Genomic DNA, 25,174 nt, shown 5'->3' with positions numbered 1-25,174 from the left:
GTTTGTCACAAACCGCATCTCAGATGTAGATGGGATGTGATAAAATTGCCTAAATTCACAATGCAATATTTGAATACACAAGAATGTATCAAATACTGCCTGTGAGAAAGCTCTGTCCCTGTGAATACTCACCCACCCCCCACCCCACCACGCACAACTCCCTTTCACCCCTACTTCCCTGGGTACTTTTTGCAAAAAATACTGTGAGATTGTGCCTGGTCTGTGACACCGGTCATCTGATTGGTGCTGTAAATGGAAAGTTTCACAGCATCTCAGTTTACAAGCACGGATCAGATGACCGAATTACAGAGGATGAGCCCACCGGACATCGATCCCTGGGTCAGCAGCGTGCAGGTAAGTTTCATTTTATTACTTTATATTCCAACTATTTACTTTCTTCAATGACCAGCCTGTGGTCTATTTAGACACACAAGGCTGATCACAGATGCAAGCTCTGAGCTCTAGACTTCGTGGCAGGAGTAGTAGAACTGGATGGAAGCCTGCCTAACAGCATCTGAAGATGGTATTATTATGACAAGACTACCTCCAGTATTTTTTTTATAATTTGAGGTTAGTAAATTTAAACAGACCACATTTACCATTACAAGTATTGAAAATGTGAACTGCTTACTAAAAAAAAACAAGTTTTTTAAGGACTTGGAGGATTTTGCAAATTCTTTACCAAATTGCCATTAGTACATTCCTGCGATACTAAAATAATGTGAAGAAAAATAATATTAAGAAATATGCCCGTATATTTCTGCAAGTCTTTTATACCAATGCTGTTATTAATTGTACAATGTCCCTTCTCGTGAACAAATCCCCAATCCACACAGTCTAACTTTGCAAAATGTTAGTAATGGTCAGCCTGTTTCTTTATTAATTCACCTCTCTCCCAACAGGGCAACCTGCTGCTGCTGTACCTATTTTACTGGCGATTTTTCCTTTTAAAACCATTCATAACATTGTTTTTTTTTTTTTTTTACAATATTTAATATAGTTTTTTTTTTTTTAAATATTACATTATGCACATCTGCCAAACAGATCTCCTGGTTAAAAACTAGTGGGACAAAGTGGGGCGGTGCAGTCACATGTGATCTGACCATGCCAGTTAAGTGGTAATTTGGTATTTTTTATGCTCATTGTCCAGTGTGGATATAAAACATCTTTGGTGTGAATTAATATTAAATAGTGGTTTTAAAGCTAGGGGAGTATTAATTAGTGACCATTTAAACCCAATTTTTTTTATATATACTGCAACAATTATTCTGTTTCAGGCCATACTGAAGGAGAGCAAGAAAATACTCCATTTAAGCACTGATAAATTTGGCGACTACCCAAAAATACAAATGCAGACCCTTTATTTTCCATTTCAGATTCATCATCAATCCATGAATATATTTGAGTGGCCAAGATTGCAGACACGTCTAGTTCCTGGATATCATGGCTGGAAGCGATTGCAACACAGTTTCGGTTCGCCTGAAAGAGAATAGAAATGCAGATAATTTAGAAACCATAAACAAAATGCTCATGGTAGAAAGCTGAGCCCAACCAATTATAGAAAACATGAACAGAACAGATAAATATTTAAGCAAAGAAAGTCCCAATTACTGATAAGTATCAGTAGCTGGTGTTGAACGATTAGTGCATTGGTTCTCAACTAGTCAAGATAACCTAGAGGCGAGGGTTTCTCAATGTCTTTTGTCATGCTCAGGTGAGATTACCTATTTTCCTGTAATTATAATTATACCACCTCTCCCTACAGATAGAAATTTTTAATACTGTTGTGAGTACGTGAGGTCTGGAGTTGAGAAACACTGGATTAGGGTATCAACATTGTGAGAACAAGGAACATTTATCAGTAAGCAGCAGGTTGGCACAAAAAATAAAATACATCAACACTAAGTAGAAACAAGATGAGGATACACTTTAATACACAAGGCTATTTACATTGTAACTATTTTGAAAAACATTTTAAAAAACATATACTTGTAAATTAAATTAATTTAAAAAAGTTTGAGAAGACCTACTGACAGACAGGGAGCACAATTTATATCTCCTACTGACAGACTGGATTCTCAGTATATAAGTAGTTCTCAAAAACATATTTGGGGAAGAGACATGGAAACATTATGAAGTAGCAGAAGGCAACAGTAGACATACTTTATTTACTGCAAAAGCAGTGATTATGTCAGACTCTTTATGGATTATTCTTGCTCTCCCTCCTGAGGATCCAAGATCAGTTTCAGTCTAAAAAACAAAAGAAAACAAAAACAGGAATAAGTGAATAGGTAGATTTGGGATCACATGATCTTAATGAATTGTGAGAATAACGTATTTTGTAAATGCAGATGGAGATTGAAAACTATAAGAATGCATATATAATGCAACCTTTATGCAAAAATAAGAATTTACTTACCGATAATTCTATTTCTCATAGTCCGTAGTGGATGCTGGGGACTCCGAAAGGACCATGGGGAATAGCGGCTCCGCAGGAGACTGGGCACAAAAGTAAAAAGCTTTAGGACTACCTGGTGTGCACTGGCTCCTCCCCCTATGACCCTCCTCCAAGCCTCAGTTAGGATACTGTGCCCGGACGAGCGTACACAATAAGGAAGGATTTTGAATCCCGGGTAAGACTCATACCAGCCACACCAATCACACCGTACAACTTGTGATCTGAACCCAGTTAACAGCATGATAACAGAAAGAGCCTCCGAAAAGATGGCTCACAATAACAATAACCCGATTTTTGTAACAATAACTATGTACAAGTAATGCAGACAATCCGCACTTGGGATGGGCGCCCAGCATCCACTACGGACTATGAGAAATAGAATTATCGGTAAGTAAATTCTTATTTTCTTTAACGTCCTAGTGGATGCTGGGGACTCCGAAAGGACCATGGGGATTATACCAAAGCTCCCAAACGGGCGGGAGAGTGCGGATGACTCTGCAGCACCGAATGAGAGAACTCCAGGTCCTCCTCAGCCAGGGTATCAAATTTGTAGAATTTAGCAAACGTGTTTGCCCCTGACCAAGTAGCTGCTCGGCAAAGTTGTAAAGCCGAGACCCCTCGGGCAGCCGCCCAAGATGAGCCCACTTTCCGTGTGGAATGGGCTTTTACAGATTTTGGCTGTGGCAGGCCTGCCACAGAATGTGCAAGCTGAATTGTACTACAAATCCAACGAGCAATCGTCTGCTTAGAAGCAGGAGCACCCAGCTTGTTGGGTGCATACAGGATAAACAGCGAATCAGATTTTCTGACTCCAGCCGTCCTGGAAACATATTTTCAGGGCCCTGACTACGTCCAGCAACTTGGAATCCTCCAAGTCCCTAGTAGCCGCAGGCACCACAATAGGCTGGTTTAAGTGAAAAGCTGAAACCACCTTAGGGAGAAATTGAGGACGAGTCCTCAATTCTGCCCTGTCCGTATGAAAAATTAGGTAAGGGCTTTTATAGGATAAATCCGCCAATTTTGAGACACGCCTGGCTGAAGCCAGGGCTAACAGCATTACCACTTTCCATGTGAGATATTTTAAGTCCACAGTGGTGAGTGGTTCAAACCAATGTGATTTTAGGAATCCCAAAACTACATTGAGATCCCAAGGTGCCACTGGAGGCACAAAAGGAGGCTGTATATGCAGTACGCCCTTGACAAACGTCTGAACTTCAGGAACAGAAGCCAGTTCTTTTTGGAAGAATATTGACAGGGCCGAAATTTGAACCTTAATGGACCCTAATTTGAGGCCCATAGACAGTCCTGTTTGCAGGAAATGCAGGAAACGACCCAGTTGAAATTCCTCTGTAGGGGCCTTCCTGGCCTCGCACCACGCAACATATTTACGCCAAATACGGTGATAATGTTGTACGGTTACATCCTTCCTGGCTTTGATCAGGGTAGGGATGACTTCATCCGGAATGCCTTTTTCCTTCAGGATCCGGCGTTCAACCGCCATGCCGTCAAACGCAGCCGCGGTAAGTCTTGGAACAGACATGGTCCCTGCTGGAGCAGGTCCTTTCTTAGAGGTAGAGGCCACGGGTCTTCCGTGAGCATCTCTTGAATTTCCGGGTACCAAGTCCTTCTTGGCCAATCCGGAGCCACGAGTATAGTCTTTACTCCTCTCCTTCTTATGATTCTCAGTACTTTTGGTATGAGAGGAAGAGGAGGGAACACATACACTGACTGGTACACCCACGGTGTTACCAGAGCGTCCACAGCTATTGCCTGAGGGTCCCTTGACCTGGCGCAATATCTGTCTAGTTTTTTGTTGAGGCGGGACGCCATCATGTCCACCTTTGGTTTTTCCCAACGGTTCACAATCATGTGGAAGACTTCTGGGTGAAGTCCCCACTCCCCCGGGTGAAGATCGTGTCTGCTGAGGAAGTCTGCTTCCCAGTTGTCCACTCCCGGAATGAACACTGCTGACAGTGCTATCACATGATTCTCCGCCCAGCGAAGAATCCTTGCCACTTCCATCATTGCCCTCCTGCTTCTTGTGCCGCCCTGTCTGTTTACGTGGGCGACTGCCGTGATGTTGTCCGACTGGATCAACACCGGCTGACCCTGAAGCAGAGGTCTTGCCTGACTTAGGGCATTGTAAATGGCCCTTAGTTCCAGGATATTTATGTGAAGTGACGTTTCCATGCTTGACCACAAGCCCTGGAAATTTCTTCCCTGTGTGACTGCTCCCCAGCCTCTCAGGCTGGCATCCGTGGTCACCAGGACCCAATCCTGAATGCCGAATCTGCGGCCCTCTAGGAGATGAGCACTCTGTAACCACCACAGGAGAGACACCCTTGTCCTTGGAGACAGGGTTATCCGCTGATGCATTTGAAGATGCGATCCGGACCATTTGTCCAGCAGATCCCACTGAAAAGTTCTTGCGTGGAATCTGCCGAATGGAATCGCTTCGTAAGAAGCCACCATCTTTCCCAGGACCCTTGTGCATTGATGTACTGACACTTGGCCTGGTCTTAGGAGGTTCCTGACTAGGTCGGGTAACTCCTTGGCCTTCTCCTCCGGGAGAAACACCTTTTTCTGTACTGTGTCCAGAATCATCCCTAGGAACAGCAGACGTGTCGTCGGAATCAGCTGCGATTTTGGAATATTTAGAATCCATCCGTGCTGTCGTAGTACTACTTGAGATAGTGCTACTCCGACCTCTAACTGTTCTCTGGACCTTGCCCTTATCAGGAGATCGTCCAAGTAAGGGATAATTAAGACGCCTTTTCTTCGAAGAAGAATCATCATTTCGGCCATTACCTTGGTAAAGACCCGGGGTGCCGTGGACAATCCAAACGGCAGCGTCTGAAACTGATAGTGACAGTTCTGTACCACAAACCTGAGGTACCCTTGGTGAGAAGGGCAAATTGGGACATGGAGGTAAGCATCCTTGATGTCCAGAGACACCATATAGTCCCCTTCTTCCAGGTTCGCTATCACTGCTCTGAGTGACTCCATCTTGAACTTGAACCTTTTTATGTAAGTGTTCAAGGATTTCAGATTTAAAATGGGTCTCACCGAGCCGTCCGGCTTCGGTACCACAAACAGCGTGGAATAATACCCCTTTCCCTGTTGTAGGAGGGGTACCTTGATTATCACCTGCTGGGAATACAGCTTGTGAATGGCTTCCAATACCGCCTCCCTGTCGGGGGGAGACGTTGGTAACGCAAACTTCAGGAACCGGCGAGGGGGAGACGTCTCGAATTCCAATTTGTACCCCTGAGATACTACCTGCAGGATCCAGGGGTCCACTTGCGAGTGAGCCCACTGCGCGCTGAAATTCTTGAGACGAGCCCCCACCGTGCCTGAGTCCGCTTGTAAGGCCCCAGCGTCATGCTGAGAACTTGGCAGAAGCGGGGGAGGGCTTCTGTTCGTGGGAAGAGGCTGTCTGCTGCAGTCTTTGTCCCCTTCCTCTGCCCCGGGGCAGATATGAGTGGCCTTTTGCCCGCTTGCCCTTATGGGGACGAAAGGACTGAGCCTGAAAAGACAGTATCTTTTTCTGCTGCGAGGTGACTTGGGGTAAAAAGGTGGATTTTCCAGCCGTTGCCGTGGCCACCAGGTCCGATAGACCGACCCCAAACAACTCCTCCCCTTTATACGGCAATACTTCCATATGCCGTTTGGAATCCGCATCCCCTGACCACTGTCGCGTCCATAATCCTCTTCTGGCAGAAATGGACATCGCACTTACTCTTGATGCCAGAGTGCAAATATCCCTCTGTGCATCTCGCATATATAGAAATGCATCCTTTAAATGCTCTATAGTCAATAATATATTGTCCCTGTCCAGGGTATCAATATTTTCAGTCAGGGAATCCGACCAAGCCACCCCAGCACTGCACATCCAGGCTGAGGCGATTGCTGGTCGCAGTATAATACCAGTATGTGTGTATATACTTTTAAGGATATTTTCCAGCTTCCGATCAGCTGGTTCCTTGAGGGCGGCCGTATCAGGGGACGGTAACGCCACTTGTTTTGATAAGCGTGTGAGCGCCTTATCTACGCTAGGGGGTGTTTCCCAACGCGCCCTAACCTCAGGCGGGAAAGGGTATAATGCCAATAACTTTTTAGAAATTAGCAGTTTTTTATCGGGGGAAACCCACGCTTCATCACACACCTCATTTAATTCATCTGATTCGGGAAAAACTACGGGTAGTTTTTTCACACCCCACATAATACCCTTTTTTGTGGTACTTGTAGTATCAGAAATGTTCAAAACCTCCTTCATTGCCGTGATCATGTAACGTGTGGCCCTACTGGAAAATACGTTTGTTTCCTCACCGTCGACACTGGAGTCAGTGTCCGTGTCTGGGTCTGTGTCGACCACCTGAGGTAACGGGCGCTTTAGAGCCCCTGACGGTGTTTGAGACGCCTGTACAGGTATTAACTGATTTGCCGGCTGTCTCATGTCGTCAACAGTCTTTTGTAAAGTGCTGACACTATCACGTAATTCTTTCCATAAGACCATCCAGTCAGGTGTCGACTCCCTAGGGGGTGACATCACTAACAGAGGCAATTGCTCCGCCTCCACACCATTTTCATCCTCATACATGTCGACACAACGTACCGACACACAGCACACACACAGGGAATGCTCTGATAGAGGACAGGACCCCACTAGCCCTTTGGGGAGACAGAGGGAGAGTTTGCCAGCACACACCAGAGCGCTATATATATACAGGGATAACCTTATATAAGTGTTTTTCCCTAATATAGCTGCTGTATATATTTATATGCCAATTTAGTGCCCCCCCTCTCTTGTTTTACCCTGTTTCTGTAGTGCAGGACTGCAGGGGAGAGTCAGGGAGCCTTCCTCCAACGGAGCTGTGAGGAAAAAATGGCGCCAGTGTGCTGAGGAGATAGGCTCCGCCCCTTTTTCGGCGGCCTTTCTCCCGCTTTTTTATGTAAAAATAGGCAGGGGTTAAATACATCCCTATAGCCCAGGAGCTATATGTGATGTATTTTTTGCCAAAAAAGGTGTTTTTATTGCGTCTCAGGGCGCCCCCCCCCAGCGCCCTGCACTCTCAGTGACCGGAGTGTGAAGTGTGCTGAGAGCAATGGCGCACAGCTGCGGTGCTGTGCGCTACCTTAGTGAAGACAGGACGTCTTCTGCCGCCGATTTCCCGGACCTCTTCAGTCTTCTGGCTCTGTAAGGGGGACGGCGGCGCGGCTCCGGGACCCATCCATGGCTGGGCCTGTGATCGTCCCTCTGGAGCTAATGTCCAGTAGCCTAAGAAGCCCAATCCACTCTGCACGCAGGTGAGTTCGCTTCTTCTCCCCTTAGTCCCTCGATGCAGTGAGCCTGTTGCCAGCAGGTCTCACTGAAAATAAAAAAACCTATTTAAACTTTTACTCTAAGCAGCTCAGGAGAGCCACCTAGATTGCACCCTTCTCGTTCGGGCACAAAATCTTAACTGAGGCTTGGAGGAGGGTCATAGGGGGAGGAGCCAGTGCACACCAGGTAGTCCTAAAGCTTTTTACTTTTGTGCCCAGTCTCCTGCGGAGCCGCTATTCCCCATGGTCCTTTCGGAGTCCCCAGCATCCACTAGGACGTTAGAGAAATAACAAAAAAGGTAAGAATTACTTTCTAGTCCACAGGTTCTCAAACACAGTCCTCAAGGCACCCCAACAGTCCAGGTTTTAAGTTTATCCATGCTTGGGCAAAATATGACTTAAGTGCTAATTCAGGTTGAATCGCAAATCGAGATCCAACCGGAATTATTGCTATCACCCTGCGGCCACATGTGCAGCACCCATCCTTTGCAGAAAATGCGATCGCCTCTGCCCGTCAATCAGGAAGGGGAGTATGTGGGGCGGCAACGCTCTATTTCCAGGGCGGAGACTGAGCGTTGCGGGGGCGGCCAAACAGGGGGGGCGGTGAGGCGCAAACGTGGACATGGCTGGGGCGTGATTGTGGCGGCTGTGTGACATCACACGCTTCCGCCACGATTGGGAATATGGCGGTAGGCCTCCTGCACCGGCAGGAGGCATCCCTAATTTCTGCGATGAACCCCTTTCCGACCTATTTAATATGGGCTGATTTTTTCCGACAAGTCAGGAATTCCCGACTTGTCGGAAAACACGTGGATCGGTGGAATAGCCGCTGATCTAGGTGCTTCTGTCGTTAATGGGGCCCCCTTTCCGACAAACTCAATCCGACTTGAAAACAAGTCGGATTGAGGTGAGGAGAAAAGCGGTGCTGCGGGCCGCGAGGGGAGCAGAGATCGGCGGCGGGCGAGGGGAGCTGGCTGCGGGCGGACATGTCTGCGGCGGTGGGGGGAGGCGCTGCAGTGAGAGACCTCTCTCCCTGCAGCACCTCCCCCCGCTGCTGCAGACATGTACCCCCGCAGCCAGCTCCCCCCGCTGGCCGACGATCTCTGCTCCCCCCGCTGCCCTGCTTACCCCTGCGACCGTCCCGCTCACACCCGCCGCCATCTGCACTCCTGGCCGCTGCTCTCAGCAGCGGCAGGACAGGATCCTGTATACGGCCAAATCCGACATTCGGATTTGGCCGTCGGATCCATTCAGACAACTGCATGTCGGAATGGATCAGACTCTTATTCAATATACCCCTTAACCTAAAAGTGGTATGAAATTACCAATACTGTGAGCTTGCAAACAAATACTTTAATGATCAGCTACTGTATTATTACAATTAGAGCATATTTGTCCAATAGGAACTAATTGGATCTGTTAATGAAGTTGTCCTACACTGAGAAAATTGTCTAAGTAAGTGGTTCCCAAACTCGGTCCTCAAGGCACCCCAACATTTCAGGTGACGGTATAATTATATTTCCACCGGCCAATTGCAGTTAACAAACTGATATTTCTATCACTTTTGAGAACTCTACAATCATCCCTACACCACAAGCTCACTGCCTAGGTGTTATACTTGACTCAGAACTGTCCTTTGCTCCCCACATTCAATCTGTCTCAAAATCATGTTACATGCATCTAAGACACATATCCAAAATACGACCATACCTTACACAAGACACTGCTAAAACTCTAATCCATGCTCTCATTATCTCCTGCATTAATTATTGCAGTAGTCTTCTTACTGGTCTTACCAAAAAGAGAATCTCACCATTACAATCCATTCGGAATGCAGCTGTGAGGCTAATATTCCTCGCTAGACGTTCATCATCTGCAGATCCACTCTATCAGTCCCTCCATTGGCTACCGGTATTCTACCGTATTCAATATAAAATACTGTTACTTACATACAAGGTTATTAACCATACTACACCAACATACATCTCTTCACTTATCTCAAAATATATTCCAACCCGGCCCCTTCGCTCTTCACAAGATCTACGTCTCTCATCCACACTCATTACTTGCTCCCATGCATGATTGCAGGACTTTCTTCAGGCTGCACCCACTCTGTGGAATACCCTACCACGTACATTAAGACTCTCCTCTAGTCTTCAAACGTTCCCTGAAAACTCACCTATTCAGACAAGCTTATCAAATTCCAGAACTGCTCACATTACCTTCATAGCTTTCCTATCCAATTATATCCCCACAGCACAGTCCACACTTATTCTCCACATATTTAATTCTTCACTCTCCCTTCCTCCTGACCCTGGTCCATCACTGCCCTGATGTGATATCATGCAGCCCACCAAGAACCTTTGCAATCTGGTGGACAACTATGCAATAGATAGCACCTATCCTTGTGTATCAATGCCTATTTCCCCATAGATTGTAAGCTTGCGAGCAGGGCCCTCCTACCTCTATGACTGTTTGTTTTTACCCAGTTTTGTCCTAATTGTGTCCAGTTGTAAAGCGCAACAGAATTTGATGTGCTATATAAGAAACCGTTAATAAATAAATAATAATCAAACTGACTGAGGTACTAATTAAGTCACCAGTTCCTAAGCATAGATATACTTAAAACCTGGACTGTTGGGGTGCCTTGATGAGAGTGTTTGAGACCTACTGGTCTCAGTATTGTCTACAACAACTTCAATGATTCACCCATTCCATATTAACTGTACAGGATGAATTTGCCAAGACACCCTGGTACTCATTTCTGGCCTACCCTTTACCTCCATGCCACTGTTGACATAGGGTTCCTGTTTGTCCCTCTACATACAGATTTATGTCTGCCAGGGGTCTCCCTCCCACCAGGACTGTAGTTATTTTGACGCTGGGAGCTCTTCTTTCAACAGCTGTTGCACTGACTATACCACACTAGGGATTTACCAGCGGTGTTGACATTTGTACTCAGGTTTCAATGACAGGATGACTCTATACACGGCTCCATCCACAAGCATCCGCTCCCACCTTATCTGCGGGTTCATGCTCTTACTACTAATATTGCTTCTGTCCTGTATGCTGGATTGGAGCATCCACATATCTGAGCTGCCCAAGTGTTTCTTTGGAAACAAGTTTTGTATTTATGTTTATTTTGTGATATTGTAACTTTTCCTACAATTGCTTCATTTTGTTATGCTTACATAAAAACAATGTTAAAGAAACCAAGGTGGGCGGGAACCAATTAGACGCGATAACGCGGTTTCACGATAAAAACAGGGCTATCCAATTAGCTGCGAAAACTTATCGGAAAAAAATCTCCATAGGGCTTATTGCAAATTTCTCTTCACCATCTCGGAGCATGTGATACGTAGTGCAAAATCCCTATTTTAAGGTTAAAAAAATGGGGATTTGCTACAGAACCCCTGGGACAACACCCTGAATGACTAATTAGGCATGAAGATGTTTTTAATTATTTTTAATTGGACAATGAAAGAAGTGTTATGGTTAACACTCTTTCTGCGAGGTACATTGGTTCCACAGGAAAACTTTGGGAGTGTAGAGTGGATCTTGATTCAGAGTGACCAATAGGCTAACGCTTTAGGCTGTCCCAGGATGCACTGGGGCCTCCTCTATAAACCCCGCCTCCAAGCACTGGAGCTCAGTTTCGTTAACCAGTCAAATGGAGGAGCAGGCAAGAGAGAAGAGAGATGTTAGTCACATACAACCACATTTTCACAACAGGAGAAGGTACCAGTGGCTAATGCCATACAAACCCCTATAACCTAGGTCAGGGTGGGCGCCCTGTGGAGCCAATGTACAGTAGCTTCCAGAAAGAGTGTTAACCATGGTAAGTCTACTATAACACTCCTTTTCTGCAGCAGGATACATTGGTTTCCACAGGAAAATATCAGGGATATACTAAAGCAGTGCCTCAAGGGAGGGGACGCGCCTTAGCGGGTATAAGAACCCGGCATCCAAAGGAAGCATCCTGGGAGGCGGAAGTATCAAAGGCATAGAACCTAATAAACGTGTTCACCGAGGACCACATAGCCGCCTTGCACAATCGTTCTGCAGACGTGCCACGGCGGGCCGCCCAAAAAGGTCCAACAGACCAAGTAAAATGGGCTTTAATAGCAGCAGGAGCTGGGAGACCAGCCTGCGCATAAGCTTGTGCAATCACCATTCTAATCCATCTGGCCAAGGTTTGCTTATTCGCAGGCCACGTTTGTGGAAACCAAACAAGACAAAAAGGGTATCTGACCTCATATTAGAGGCAGTCCTCTTCACATATATACGGAGAGCCCTTACCCCATCCAAAGACTGCTCTTTGGAGGGCAAATCTGAAGAAATAAAGGCCGGAACCACAATCTCTTGGTTAAGGTGAAAAGATGACACCAGCTTAGGTAAATAACTCGGTCGAGTACTTAGAACTGCCCGGTCATGGTAAAATATCAGAAAGGGTGGACGACAGGACAAATCGTCTAGATCGGACACCCTTCTTGCAGAGGCAATAGCCAGCAAGAACAGGACCTTGGCCGTAAGCCATTTCAGGTCCACTAACTCAACAGGTTCAAATGGAGACTCTTGCAGGGAATTCAGTACAACAGCCAGATCCCATGGAGCCACTGGAGGGACATAGGGAGGCTGCATCCGAAGGACACCCTGAGTGAAAGTATGAACGTCAGGTATAGACCTAATTTTCCTCTGAAACCATACCGGCAAGGCAGATATATGAACCTTGAGGGTGGCCAGACAAAGACCTAGGTCAAGACCTCGTTGCAGAAAAGCCAGGATTCTGGACGTTCTGAATCGATATGTATAATTCTTATCAGCACACCAGGTGAAGTAAGAATTCCAGACCCTGTAATAATCCGGCCAGATGCCGGTTTGCGGGCTTTCAACATAGTCTGGATAACCGCCTCGGAAAATCATTTGGCACTCAGGAGTGATGCTTCAAGAGCCACGATGTCAAAGCCAGTCTAGACAGGTCTAGGTAAAGACAAGGGCCCTGTATGAGAAGGTCCGGCTGCTGAGGAAGTAGAAGGGGTCTCTCTATCAATAGACCCTGCAGGTCTGAAAACCAATGCCTTTGAGGCCACGCTGGAGTGACTAGAAATAGTGTTCCTCCTTCTTGTTTGAATTTCCGTAGTACCCTGGGCAGGAGTGACACTGGAGGGAACACGTAGGGCAGCCATGGAACCACAAGTGTGTCCACGAACGCTGCTTGAGGATCCCTGGTTTTTGATCCGAAGACCGGTACCTTGTGATTGTGTCGACATGCAATGAGGTCTACGTCCGGTAGGCCCCATCTGTTCACTAGGAGTTGAAAGGCTTCTGGATGAAGACTCCACTCTCCTGCGTGCGCATCCTGGCGACTGAGGAAGTCCGCTTCCCAGTTTAGGACACCCGGAATGAATACTGCTGATATGGCTGGCGGATGGCGTTCCACCCAAGAAGGATTTCTGACACTTCCGTCATTGCCATGCGGCTTCGAGTGCTGCCTTGATGTTTATGTAGGCCACCATGGTGACATTGTCTGACCGTACTTGAACAGGCCTGTTCTGTACCAGAGGCAGGGCCAGTGTCAACGCGTTGAACACTGCCCACAATTCCAGAATGTTTATTGGGAGGAGTGATTCCTCCTTGGTCCAGCGACCCTGAAACGGTTGTTTCTTCAACACAGCAAACCATCCCCTCAGATTGGCGTTCATTGTCAGCAGGACACAGTCGGGGATCCAGAAGGGATGGCTTCTGTTTAATCGCTGGTCCTGTAGCCACCAGGTCAGCAACAGATCTACATCCGGAGTTAAAGTGATCATTTGAGATCTGATCTGATGAGGTTGGCCGTCCCATTTGGAAAAAACACTCTGAGGCGATACAGCCCTTTATCCTGTCCTGAAGCTTCAAGCCCTTTTCTGGAGACAGAAACAGCTGTTGACTGTGTGCGTCCAGAAGTGCCCCCAGGTGCACCATGCTCTGAGCTGGGACCAGCAAGGACTTTTTCCAATTGATAAGCCACCCGTGGGCTTGCAGGAAGGTTACAGTCATTTGCAAATGACTAAGGAGGACATTGTGGTAATTTGCCAGAATTAGCAGGTCATCTAGATACGGCAGGATTCTGATCCCCTCGCGACAAAGATGGGCACGGCCATGACCTTGGTGAAGATCTGAGGAGCCGTGGCCAGTCCAAATGGTAGAGCCTGGAATTGATAACGTAAGTTGCCAATAGCAAACCGCAGAAACTGCTGATGATACATGGCAATAGATATATGCAGGTATGCATCCTGTATATCCAAGGACAACATATATTCTCCGGGTTCTATAGCCAATACAATTGAGACCAGTGTTTCCATACAGAAATCTGGATCCTCTCACAAACTTGTTTAGGGATTTGAGATTGAGTATAGACTGGAATGACCCATTTGATTCCGGACTAGAAACAGGGTCGAGTAATAACCTCTGCCTCTCTGGGACTGAGGTACTGGCACAACAGCTCCTGTACTCAATCGTTTGCAAAGCTTGCACCTTTAACGGATCCGAAGGTAGAACCGTGGTGCAAAACTGGCGAGGGGGACATCTCTTGAAAGAGATAGCGTACCCGTGAGAGACAACTTCCAGCACCCATGCGTCTGAAGTGGTCTTTAACCAGACCTGGGTGAACTGTGGAAGTCTGTCTCCACACTGGGGTCCCCCCTGTCATGGAGCAGGCTTGTCTTATTTAGAAGCAGGCTGACTGGCTGCTCAGAATTGTTTGTCCTTAGGCTTTGTGGATTCGGGAGCACGAGACTGTCTCGGGTATGCCTGACCTTTTGCTTTCCCTTGAGGCCGAAAGGAACGAAAAGTGGTACCTTTTGCCTTCTGTGCAGGTCTTAGCAGCTGCTAACTCAGACAGAATTTTTTCAGATCTTCCCCAAACAAAATATCCCCATCAAAGGGGAGTACCTCCAAGGTCTTTTTGGAGTCTAGGTCCACTTTCCATGACCTCAACCACAGAATACGGCGAGCCAGGACAGACGTAGTTGACGCCTTGTCAGCCAACACACCAGCCTCAGAGAACTCCTTCTGAATGTAATAGGCGGCGGTGGTAATGTGAGAAAGGTATTGTCTGGCCTTCTCAGAAATTCACTCGGGCAGCTCTTCCTCTAATGTATGAACCAACGCTTCAATACCTTTTGCAGCCCAGGAGGCAGCAATAGTGGGCCTATGTACAGCTCCTGTAAGGGAGTAAATCTACTTCAGGCATTCCTCCACACGCTTATCTGTCGGTTCCTTCAGTTAGTTGACAGTGGTGACAGGCAGAGCAGACGACACCCCAAGGCGGGTGACGTGAGAATCCACCGGTGGTGAATTTTCCCACTTGCTACATATCTCTGCATGGAGAGGATAGCGAACCAAGGCCCGTTTAGGCAGAGGAAATTTCTTCCCTGGAGTTAGACCAGGGTTCCCGCCTGATGTCCACTAAATGGTCAGAATGGGGTAACAGAGTTTTAACCACCTTCTGCCGTTTAAACATAGCAGTTTTCTTTGCCACAGTAGTGGAATCCTTATCAGAGATTTGTAGGATTTGTTTAATAGCAACCACTAAGGCAGTGACATCAATCTGCAAGGGAGAATCCTCATCAGTAACACGAGATTCAGTGTCTGACAGGACCGTATGCTCCCCCTCCTCTTCAGATGAAACATCAGAGAGGTATGTGGACTGTGAGGAGGAAGTAGCCCGCTTAGATGACCCAGAGGCCTGGGAGTGACCTGGGGTGGATTTCTGTCTAACCAAGGACTGATTTAATTGTTGCAGCTGGTTAGATAAATTTTCCGCCCAAGGCGGTTTAACCATAGGGACAGTATGTGGCTGCAGTGGCACAGGTGGTCCCACAGGGGGCATAAGGCATTCTACCAGAGTACCCAGTAGGTTAGTGAAGGCAGCCCAGGGTGGCTCCTGAGTAGCCCCAGGAGCTGCAGACAGACTAGGAGGTGTATGACACACTATATAGACTATCATACAAAACTTCCCCTTCTGGTAAATCCCTGGAGCATGCTCTGCATGATGCAGGAGCTTCCACTGATGTACTGCCCTTTATGTTAGACATTACATAAAAATGCAACAGAGCGACTTAGTACGATAAAGCCAAAGTACAATACATGTGAATAAATCCGGTATTATGTGACTGAGTACACAGTAGAATACGCTTATTGGATAAATACTGTGTCACACTATATTAGCAGACCCAGATGCACCTAGGCTCTTAGGGTACAGAATATAGTGACAGTAACTGTATAACTGGAAAACAGTGAAAGTGAAACCACACAGCAGATACAGGCACACACAGTCACAGGCAATGCAGAAATTATTAAACAATAAAGCTGCACTGGACTATATATATTTATATATATATATATATATACACACACACAGCGCGGTCATAGACCGGAGGTATATATTAGAATACTCGTACAATATATTCTATAACAGGTACACTCTTTATTAACTAATGCTGTCTGTATAAACACATGTAGAATACTCAAGTATTTGTAAGGTCACAACGCTGTATACAGGCGGCTTGCCCTGCATTTCAGGAGACCAGCCGCAGCTATGCTCAGAAGAGGATGCCCAGCGTCTCAATCAGGGAGTGAGGGATAGTGTGAGGAAGCACTAGGGCGGGAAAATCTGCTCAGAGATGGTGCCCTGGGCCAGGGGAGGGGCTACAGGTCAAGCACCACCTCCCCTATGCTGGACTTAAACCCCAGGGTAATATGAGTCTTATTAAATGGGGTGTGTTAGTACACCCGACCTGTACTCAGACGCCCCAATGGTCTAATGTGATCCCTGCTCGGAGACAGTGCCCACGCCAGCACCGCGACCCGCCTCCCTAGGTCAGCGACGGGACACTATTTATTGGTGGGTCCCGCCTGAGGAACTCTCTTACCTCCTCCCCGTAGCAGCCATGCGAACCAGGAGAGCTTCTGTGACCATGTGCCTAAGTTGAAGCGTCTCCGCTGCAAGCACCCGGTAACTGAGCCGTGGGAGTATGCGATGCCACTTGCGAGGTGATGGAGCTGCAGTGCTGAGGTGTCACTGACATACAGCGCTGACAGCCCAGAGAAGAAATCTTCTTAGAAACTTTTTCAGGGCTGCCCAGTGCAGCCCTTCTGTCAGATGTCCTGCTGCTGGAGGCACCAACTCGAAACCGAGCTCCAGTGCCTGGAGGCGGAGGTTTATAGAGGAGGCCCCAATGCATCCTGGGACAGCCTAAAGCTTTAGCCTGTTGGTGCCTCTGGATCAAGATCCACTCTACACTCCTATGTCACCCCGATGTTTTCCTGTGGAAACTAATGCATCCTGCAAAGTGATGGAAATTGGGGTCCAAGGTATGGGACAGGTTTATTGGGGTGCTTTATGAGTGGGACTAGTGTTTTTAGACTTGCAGGTGGGAGTAATCTGTTTCCACTTTTTTTTATTTTTCAAGTCCCCTAAAATGACCCAAATATATATTTATACCCATTTTTATGTACCACAAATTTAATGAGAGCTCTTCTTTTTATGAAAAAATTGATAATTTTTCAATTTTGTAAAAAAATGTACAGTACATAACAGCCATTTGACCAAATTTAATTACACCAAATAGCTTTTTTACATCCACATTATAGACTTCTATGGTTTCCTATATTAGTTTGGATTTTTTTGGAGGTACTGTTAGATTTACCAGTTTTCTCTTATACTTATCTCTGATTTTGCAGGCTAGATTGATCGCGCAAATCCCGTTTATACCATTTTTGAATAGGAAAGATACGAAAAGCGGGAGCGCCCAGTTGGCGATAACCTATTTCTTCGGGAGATAGGTGTGACAACTTTAGCCGTGATCGCAGATCACATTATCGCGGCTAATTGCATTCCCCCGAAAAACCCATCACAATACACTGGAAGTATAAATACACAAACTCATACCTCATTCAGCGATCTTTTGTTTGTAAAAATATTTCTTATAAATGTTTCCTGGATGTCCTCCTGTTTTACCAGATATTGCCAAAGCCTCTTTATAGGTAAGGTGCTCGAATGCTTGGATCTAAAGAACAATACACACAAAGCTGTAAAAAGATCAAACACTATGGCGATGTTACAAAGTTGTGCAGTTGAGTTGCCAGCAGTTGGGATCCCGGCGGTCAGGATACAAACGCTGGGATCCCGACCGCTGACAATGCAGACAGCCGAAATCCCGGCTAACAGGGGCTATTCCCACTCGTGGGTGTCCAGGACATGCAGAAAAGGGGCTGCAGACCCTGAAACGTTGACTGATTAAACACACGTTTTTCACTGATTATGCAGACTTGGAGTGTCTCCTTCTTCCCTCTGTTGCAATTGGGGTGTGCTAATCACTAGGAGGGCACCCAAGCCAGGTATTGTGTGGCTGAGTAGGCTGTGGAGTGCTGCGTTTATTGCTTTGCTATAGATAAATCAGTTGTTTTACCTTGAATACTCCATTAACACATTTCGAAAACCGTGAAGTTACTTTCAATTTAAATACACATTTGTGTTATTATTATTATTATTATTATTTTTTTAAAGAATGATAAGTAACTTGAATGTAGATAAAACACAGGACAAACTAACTTGAATGGTGTATTTGTTGGCTCTAGCAATGCTTTATGCCTCAGGATGGCAGGACCAGCAGAGAGAGCTTCTTCTGAGGTTGGTATGTTAATGAAGTCTTGGGGTGGTCCACCATATATTTCAAGCCTTCGTAAGAGCACCTGTTCCCAGCGCTGCAATGTCTTTAGTGTTGCGTGGCAGAGTGGAGAAGATACTGGAAGTTCTGCAGCAATCAAAATAAAGATACCCTGAAACCACACTGTACCCTAAGGTGAACAGATTTGAGTGTGAAGTATAATTTCATGATAGTAAAAGGAGAATAGTAGGTTGTATGAGAGGCGTTTTATAAACATTAAATAAAATAATTAAATATGATGTAAGCTCTTTCCAGACTAAAATGTAAAACAGCAAATATATATTATTTGTATAGCACACTTTTGTTACTTTGTCACAGGTTCAGGACAACTAAAATAGGAAGATGAAAAAAAAAACACCTTGTGCCTCTTTATGTAGACTTCCATTTTAACGTTATGGGGGTATTAATCAAAGCTTGTAAGAGATTTTCAATTGTGAGAAATAAAGTACTAGCCAATCAACTTCTCCGTTACATTTTACAGACTAAAATATTAGGAACCGATTGGTTTTAGGTTTCTCTACCCAAGTTTTGATAAATACTCCCATAAATGAGGTATCAATACAAGCTTTACCTGAAAGTTCGTGTCCAGCTAAGGGATAGAAGCTCTTCAAATTCTGAAGCACAAACTGCACCATTGCAAGACGCATTAGAGCCCAACTGTAAGTTAAACACAGCACATGAAGATAGCCAGCAGACCCAGAAGCATGTATTTTAGAGTTAACACAACAATAGATCTTTAAGACCTTTAGCAACACACATGTCTATAATTCCTTAGCACCATTCTTTGGTGAGAAAGATACAAAGGGGAAGGAGTTGCTCTAACAACAGATGCACAGGGGATGTGGCACTGCAGGCAGGCTGCATATAGGTAAGAACACATAAGGACACACCTGGTGTGCAGGACAGCAGATAAGTCACCTCATCACAGTTATTCTTCCTTACTTATTATATATGTATAAGGTTTACAAGACATTTCTTTATTTTCAAAATAAAGTAGGGAGTTGTTGTGGAATTAAGGGCCATGGAGCAATGCAGGTCTGTTCAGTTAGAATGCACATTATGAAATGAAGAACAGAACTACTGTACACTAAATATACTGTATCATTTATTGCATACAGCAAATTCACTAACACTGATCCAAGACCCACAGAAGGAGCGGCTTCCAATCAAGATTCCCAACAACCCCTCACCCCCCCCCCCCCCCCATTCCGACTAATTAGGCAACTAGGCTTATTTTCTTTTTGTCTTCCAACGGATAATGGTTTGAATGGGTGTTTCAGGCTGATGAGCAGACTGTTTCTGCCCTTGTTATTTGTAACTCAATAAAGCTTCAGGACCAAGTGTTTGCATCATTTACTGTACATAGTACAGATAAATGGGCTCGGTGTCCAGGATTGTGGCGAAAGACTTTGCTATCTCATTTTATTAAATTTAAAGGAAATGAAATCAACTTAAGCAAATGGCTTCTCAAGAAAACTGAATTATGTAAAGACAAAAGGCCAATAATCTACTTATATGACAAAGCTAATTATGTTTATCTTCAATGCCAAGTGATAAAAATCAAAGCAGAGACATTGTTCAACGCATACATTCACATTAAGCTTCACAGGAGGGAAAGAAGCAAGCAATTAGGATTTCACTGTACACAGGATTTTCACTATATACCGATGCCGGGATCCCGAAGGAGGACGCAATGCCGGCGTCTACATATCGACGTCGTTCGGGATGCTGGCGCCACATTACAGACAGACAGCATCCCGATCATCCTCACAGTAGGACGCGCCCGATGCGGGGGGAGGTTAGGTTTAGGCAGGAGAAGGGGGGTTAGCATTAGGGTGCAGTGATGGGAAGGTTAGGGTTAGGGACCAGGGAGGGAGGTGTTTTTTTTTTTTCTTAACAAGTTAGGTTTAGGCATCAAGCGGGGAGGGTTAGGTTTAGTCAGTGGGGAAGGGAGGGTTAGGCACCAAGCAGGGAGGGTTGGGGAAAAGGTGCAGTTGATCCCCGTATGTATGTGATCACCCAACTCAAATATACATATACAGAGAACCCTGCACTCTCCTAAGCAGCTTCATTCACCTTAATTCTTTAGTATACATCGCAAGTACTACTATCACAAACTTTCACACAGATTTTTTTATGGAGGGTTAGGACTTTCGGTGAAATGGGGTCTCGTGGAGTGGGCCGCAAGCTTACATGCATTGTACAATTTATAAACCAAAATCCCATTGTTTATTCAGATGTATACTAAAGCATTAAGGTGAATGGGTTCTCTGTATATAAATATATACACATACACTATTAATTCCGGGGGGGAAAAAATATTCCAAGTCAAGCTAATATAGTGCTACAAACATTTTCTTATGTGATAATGTGAATAATTCTCAAATAAGTTATGATTACATTTTCAAGTTATTTTATATGGGACATATAAATCTTTGGTTCACATATGGAAAACTTACAGCAAGATCCCATTACCCTCCTGAGGTGCAAACAAAAATCCAGTGTGAGCTAATGGGCTTGTAATTGAACAGCTCTGGGAGTTAAAGCCTGAAACTACATGCAGCTAACTGAATCCAGCACTTAATACACTATGACTAATAACAGAAGAATCATGGGATTAGGGTTAGCTTTATTATGTACTAAGTGCTGGTATTTTCATTTCCAGGATGCCGCTGTCGGTATAGACAGTCAGCATCCCGCCTGTTGGGATCCTAATACCAACACATATTAACAATAGTACACTTTTCTTTTACTAGGACTTTAGCATTGATCGATCGTCAGAGGTTGATGGAGAACGGTTTTGCCATCATTGGTATAGTTTTGATGGTGAAACACAAATGCATTTTGCACATGCACAAAATCAAAACTATTAATGGTCCCTGCTTAATGGTTTAAAATAATCAAAGTCAGAGCACATACAGTAATGAGAAAAATAAGAATTTACTTACCGATAATTCTATTTCTCGTAGTCCGTAGTGGATGCTGGGAACTCCGTAAGGACCATGGGGAATAGCGGCTCCGCAGGAGACAGGGCACATCTAAAGAAAGCTTTAGGATCACCTGGTGTGCACTGGCTCCTCCCCCTATGACCCTCCTCCAAGCCTCAGTTAGGATACTGTGCCCGGACGAGCGTACACAATAAGGAAGGATTTGAATCCCGGGTAAGACTCATACCAGCCACACCAATCACCAGTTAACAGCATGATAATAGAGAAGCCTCTATAAAAGATGGCTCACTACAACAATAACCCGAATTTTTTGGTAACAATAATTATGTACCAGTATTGCAGACAATCCGCACTTGGGATGGGCGCCCAGCATCCACTACGGACTACGAGAAATAGAATTATCGGTAAGTAAATTCTTATTTTCTCTGACGTCCTAGTGGATGCTGGGAACTCCGTAAGGACCATGGGGATTATACCAAAGCTCCCAAACGGGCGGGAGAGTGCGGATGACTCTGCAGCACCGAATGAGAGAACTCCAGGTCCTCCTCAGCCAGGGTATCAAATTTGTAGAAATTTACAAACGTATTTGCTCCTGACCAAGTAACTGCTCGGCAAAGTTGTAAAGCCGAGACCCCTCGGGCAGCTGCCCAAGATGAGCCCACCTTCCTTGTGGAGTGGGCATTTTAAGAGTTTTGGCTGTGGCAGGCCTGCCACAGAATGTGCAAGCTGAATTGTACTACAAATCCAACGAGCAATCGTCTGCTTAGAAGTTTGTTGGGTGCATACAGGATACACAGCGAGTCAGATTTTCTGACTCCAGCCGTCCTGGAAACATATATTTTCAGGGCCCTGACCACGTCAAGCAACTTGGAATCCTCCAAGTCCTTAGTAGCCGCAGGTACCACAATAGGTTGCTTCATGTGAAATGCAGAAACCACCTTAGGTAGAAATTGAGGACAAGTCCTCAATTCTGCCCTGTCAGAATGAAATATTAAATAAGGGCTTTTATATGATAAAGCCGCCAGTTCTGACACACGCCTGGCTGAAGCCAGGGCTAACAGCATCGTCACCTTCCATGTGAGATATTTTAAGTCCACAGTGGTGAGTGGTTCAAACCAATGTGACTTTAGGAAACTCAACACAACATTGAGATCCCAAGGTGCCACTGGAGGCACAAAAGGAGGCTGTATATGCAGTACCCCTTTTACAAATGTCTGAACTTCAGGCACTGAAGCCAGTTCCTTTTGGAAGAAAATCGACAGGGCCGAAATTTGAACCTTAATGGACCCTAATTTTAGGCCCATAGACAGTCCTGTTTGCAGGAAATGGAGGAAACGACCCAGTTGAAATTCCTCTGTAGGGGCCTTCTTGGCCTCCCACCACGCAACATATTTTCGCCAAATGCGGTGATAATGTTTTGCGGTTACGTCCTTCCTGGCCTTGACCAGGGTAGGGATGACTTCATCTGGAATGCCTTTTTCCTTCAGGATCCGGCGTTCAACCGCCAAGCCGTCAAACGCAGCCGCGGTAAGTCTTGGAACAGACAAGGCCCCTGCTGGAGCAGGTCCTTTCTTAGAGGTAGAGGCCACGGTTCGTCCGTGAGCATCTCTTGAAGTTCCGGATACCAAGTCCTTCTTGGCCAATCCGGAACCACGAGTATAGTTCTTACTCCTCTCCTTCTTATGATTCTCAGTACTTTTGGTATGAGAGGCAGAGGAGGGAACACATACACTGACTGGTACACCCACGGTGTTACCAGAGCGTCCACCGCTATTGCCTGAGGGTCCCCTGACCTGGCGCAATATCTGTCTAGTTTTTTGTTTAGACGGGACGCCATTATGTCCACCTTTGGTTTTTCCCAACGGTTTACAATCAGGTGGAAGACTTCTGGGTGAAGTCCCCACTCTCCCGGGTGAAGGTCGTGTCTGCTGAGGAAGTCTGCTTCCCAGTTGTCCACTCCCGGAATGAACACTGCTGACAGTGCTATCACATGATTTTCCGCCCAGCGAAGAATCCTTGCAGCTTCTGCCATTGCCCCCCTGCTTCCCGTGCCGCCCTGTCTGTTTACGTGGGCGACTGACGTGATGTTGTCCGATTGGATCAATACCGCCTGACCCTGAAGCAGGGGTTTCGCTTGACTTAGGGTATTGTAAATGGCCCTTAGTTCCAGAATGTTTATATGAAGAGATGTCTCCAGGCTTGACCATAAGCCCTGGAAATTCCTTCCCTGTGTGACTGCTCCCCAGCCTCGCAGGCTGGCATCCGTGGCCACCAGGACCCAGTCCCGAATGCCGAATCTGCGGCCCTCTAGAAGATGAGCACTCTGCAACCACCACAGGAGGGATACCCTTGTCCCCGGTGACAGGGTTATCCGCTGAAGCATCTGAAGATGCGACCCGGACCATTTGTCCAGTAGGTTCCACTGGAAAGTCTTGCGTGGAATCTGCCGAATGGGATTGCTTCGTAGGAAGCCACCATTTTTACCCAGAACCCTTGTGCATTGATGCACTGAGACTTGGTTCGGTTTTAGGAGGTTCCTGACTAGCTCGGATAACTCCCTGGCTTTCTCCTCCGGGAGAAACACCTTCTTTCTGGACTGTGTCCAGGATCATCCCTAGGAACAGAAGACAAGTCGTCGGAACCAGCTGCGATTTTGGAATATTGAGAATCCAATCGTGCTGCCGCAACACTACCTGATATAGTGCTACACCGATCTCCAACTGTTCCCTGGATCTTACCCTTATCAGGGAATCGTCCAAGTAACGGATAACTAAAATTCCCTTCCTTCGAAGGAATATCATCATTACGGTCATTACTTCAGTAAAGACCCGGGGTGCCGTGGACCATCCCTACGGCAGCGTCCGAACTGATAGTGACAGTTCTGTACCATAACCTGAAATACCCTTGGTGACATGAAGGTAAGCATCCTTGATGTCCCGAGACATCATGTAGTCCCCTTCTTCCAGGTTTGCAATCACTGCTCTGAGTGACTCAATTTTGAATTTGAACCTCTGTATGCAAGTGTTCAAAGATTTTAGATTTTAGATTTTAAAATCGGTCTCACCGAGCCGTCTGGCTTCGGTACCACAATAGTGTGGAATAATACCCCGTTCCCTGTTGCAGGAGGAGTACCTTGATTATCACCTGCTGGGAATACAGCTTGTGAATGGTTTCCAAAACTGCCTCCCTGTCAGCGGGAGACGTCGGTAAAACAGACCTTTGGAAACGGCGAGGGGGATACGTCTCGAATTCCAATTTGTACCCCTGAAATATTACCAGAAGGATCCAGGGGTCTACTTGCGAGTGAGCCCACTGCGCACTGAAAATCATTGAGAACGGGACCCCACCGTGCATGAACTTGTAAAGCCCTAGCGTCATACTGAGGGCTTGGCAGAGGCGGAAAAGAGTTTCTGTTCCTTGGAACTGGCTGATCTCTGCAGCCATTTTCCTCTCCCTCTGTCACGAGCAGAAAAGAGGAACCCTTTTGTCCGCTTGCCAACCAGGCCTGCGCCTGATAATACGGCGTCTTATTTTGAGAGGCGACCTGGGGTACATCCCCTCTTTTAAGGCAATACTTCCAAATGCCGTTTGGAATCCGCATCACCTGACCACTTTACTGGTATAATTGGACAACGCACTTATACTTGATGCCAGTCGGCAAATATTCCGCTGTGCATCATGCATATATAGAAATGCATCTTTTAATTGCTCTATAGGCAATAATATACTGTCCT

General features: G+C 46.0%; 1 protein-coding gene across 4 annotated transcripts in view; it reads right to left on the bottom strand.

Annotated features, from left to right (window-relative positions):
- DMXL1 (Dmx like 1) overlaps positions 1-25,174 on the bottom strand; it is a 444,894-nt gene that overhangs the window by 25,572 nt on the left and 394,148 nt on the right. For 3 of the 4 annotated variants that reach the window (XM_063964179.1, XM_063964181.1, XM_063964180.1), the window contains 5 exons: positions 19,064-19,149; positions 18,378-18,579; positions 17,715-17,832; positions 2,164-2,250; positions 1,358-1,479 (listed from right to left, as the gene is read on the bottom strand). In XM_063964179.1, coding sequence (XP_063820249.1) covers positions 1,358-1,479; positions 2,164-2,250; positions 17,715-17,832; positions 18,378-18,579; positions 19,064-19,149 — 615 coding nt within the window. Of the gene's footprint in view, positions 1-1,357; positions 1,480-2,163; positions 2,251-17,708; positions 17,833-18,377; positions 18,580-19,063; positions 19,150-25,174 lie in introns of those variants that run through there. The other variant, XM_063964182.1, reaches the window with a different exon arrangement.

Source organism: Pseudophryne corroboree, chromosome 1 (genome assembly GCF_028390025.1).
Source record: "Pseudophryne corroboree isolate aPseCor3 chromosome 1, aPseCor3.hap2, whole genome shotgun sequence".
NCBI lineage: Eukaryota > Metazoa > Chordata > Amphibia > Anura > Myobatrachidae > Pseudophryne > Pseudophryne corroboree.
Note: the sequence above shows the minus strand (reverse complement) of the source record. Positions and strands in the feature narration are given on the sequence as shown.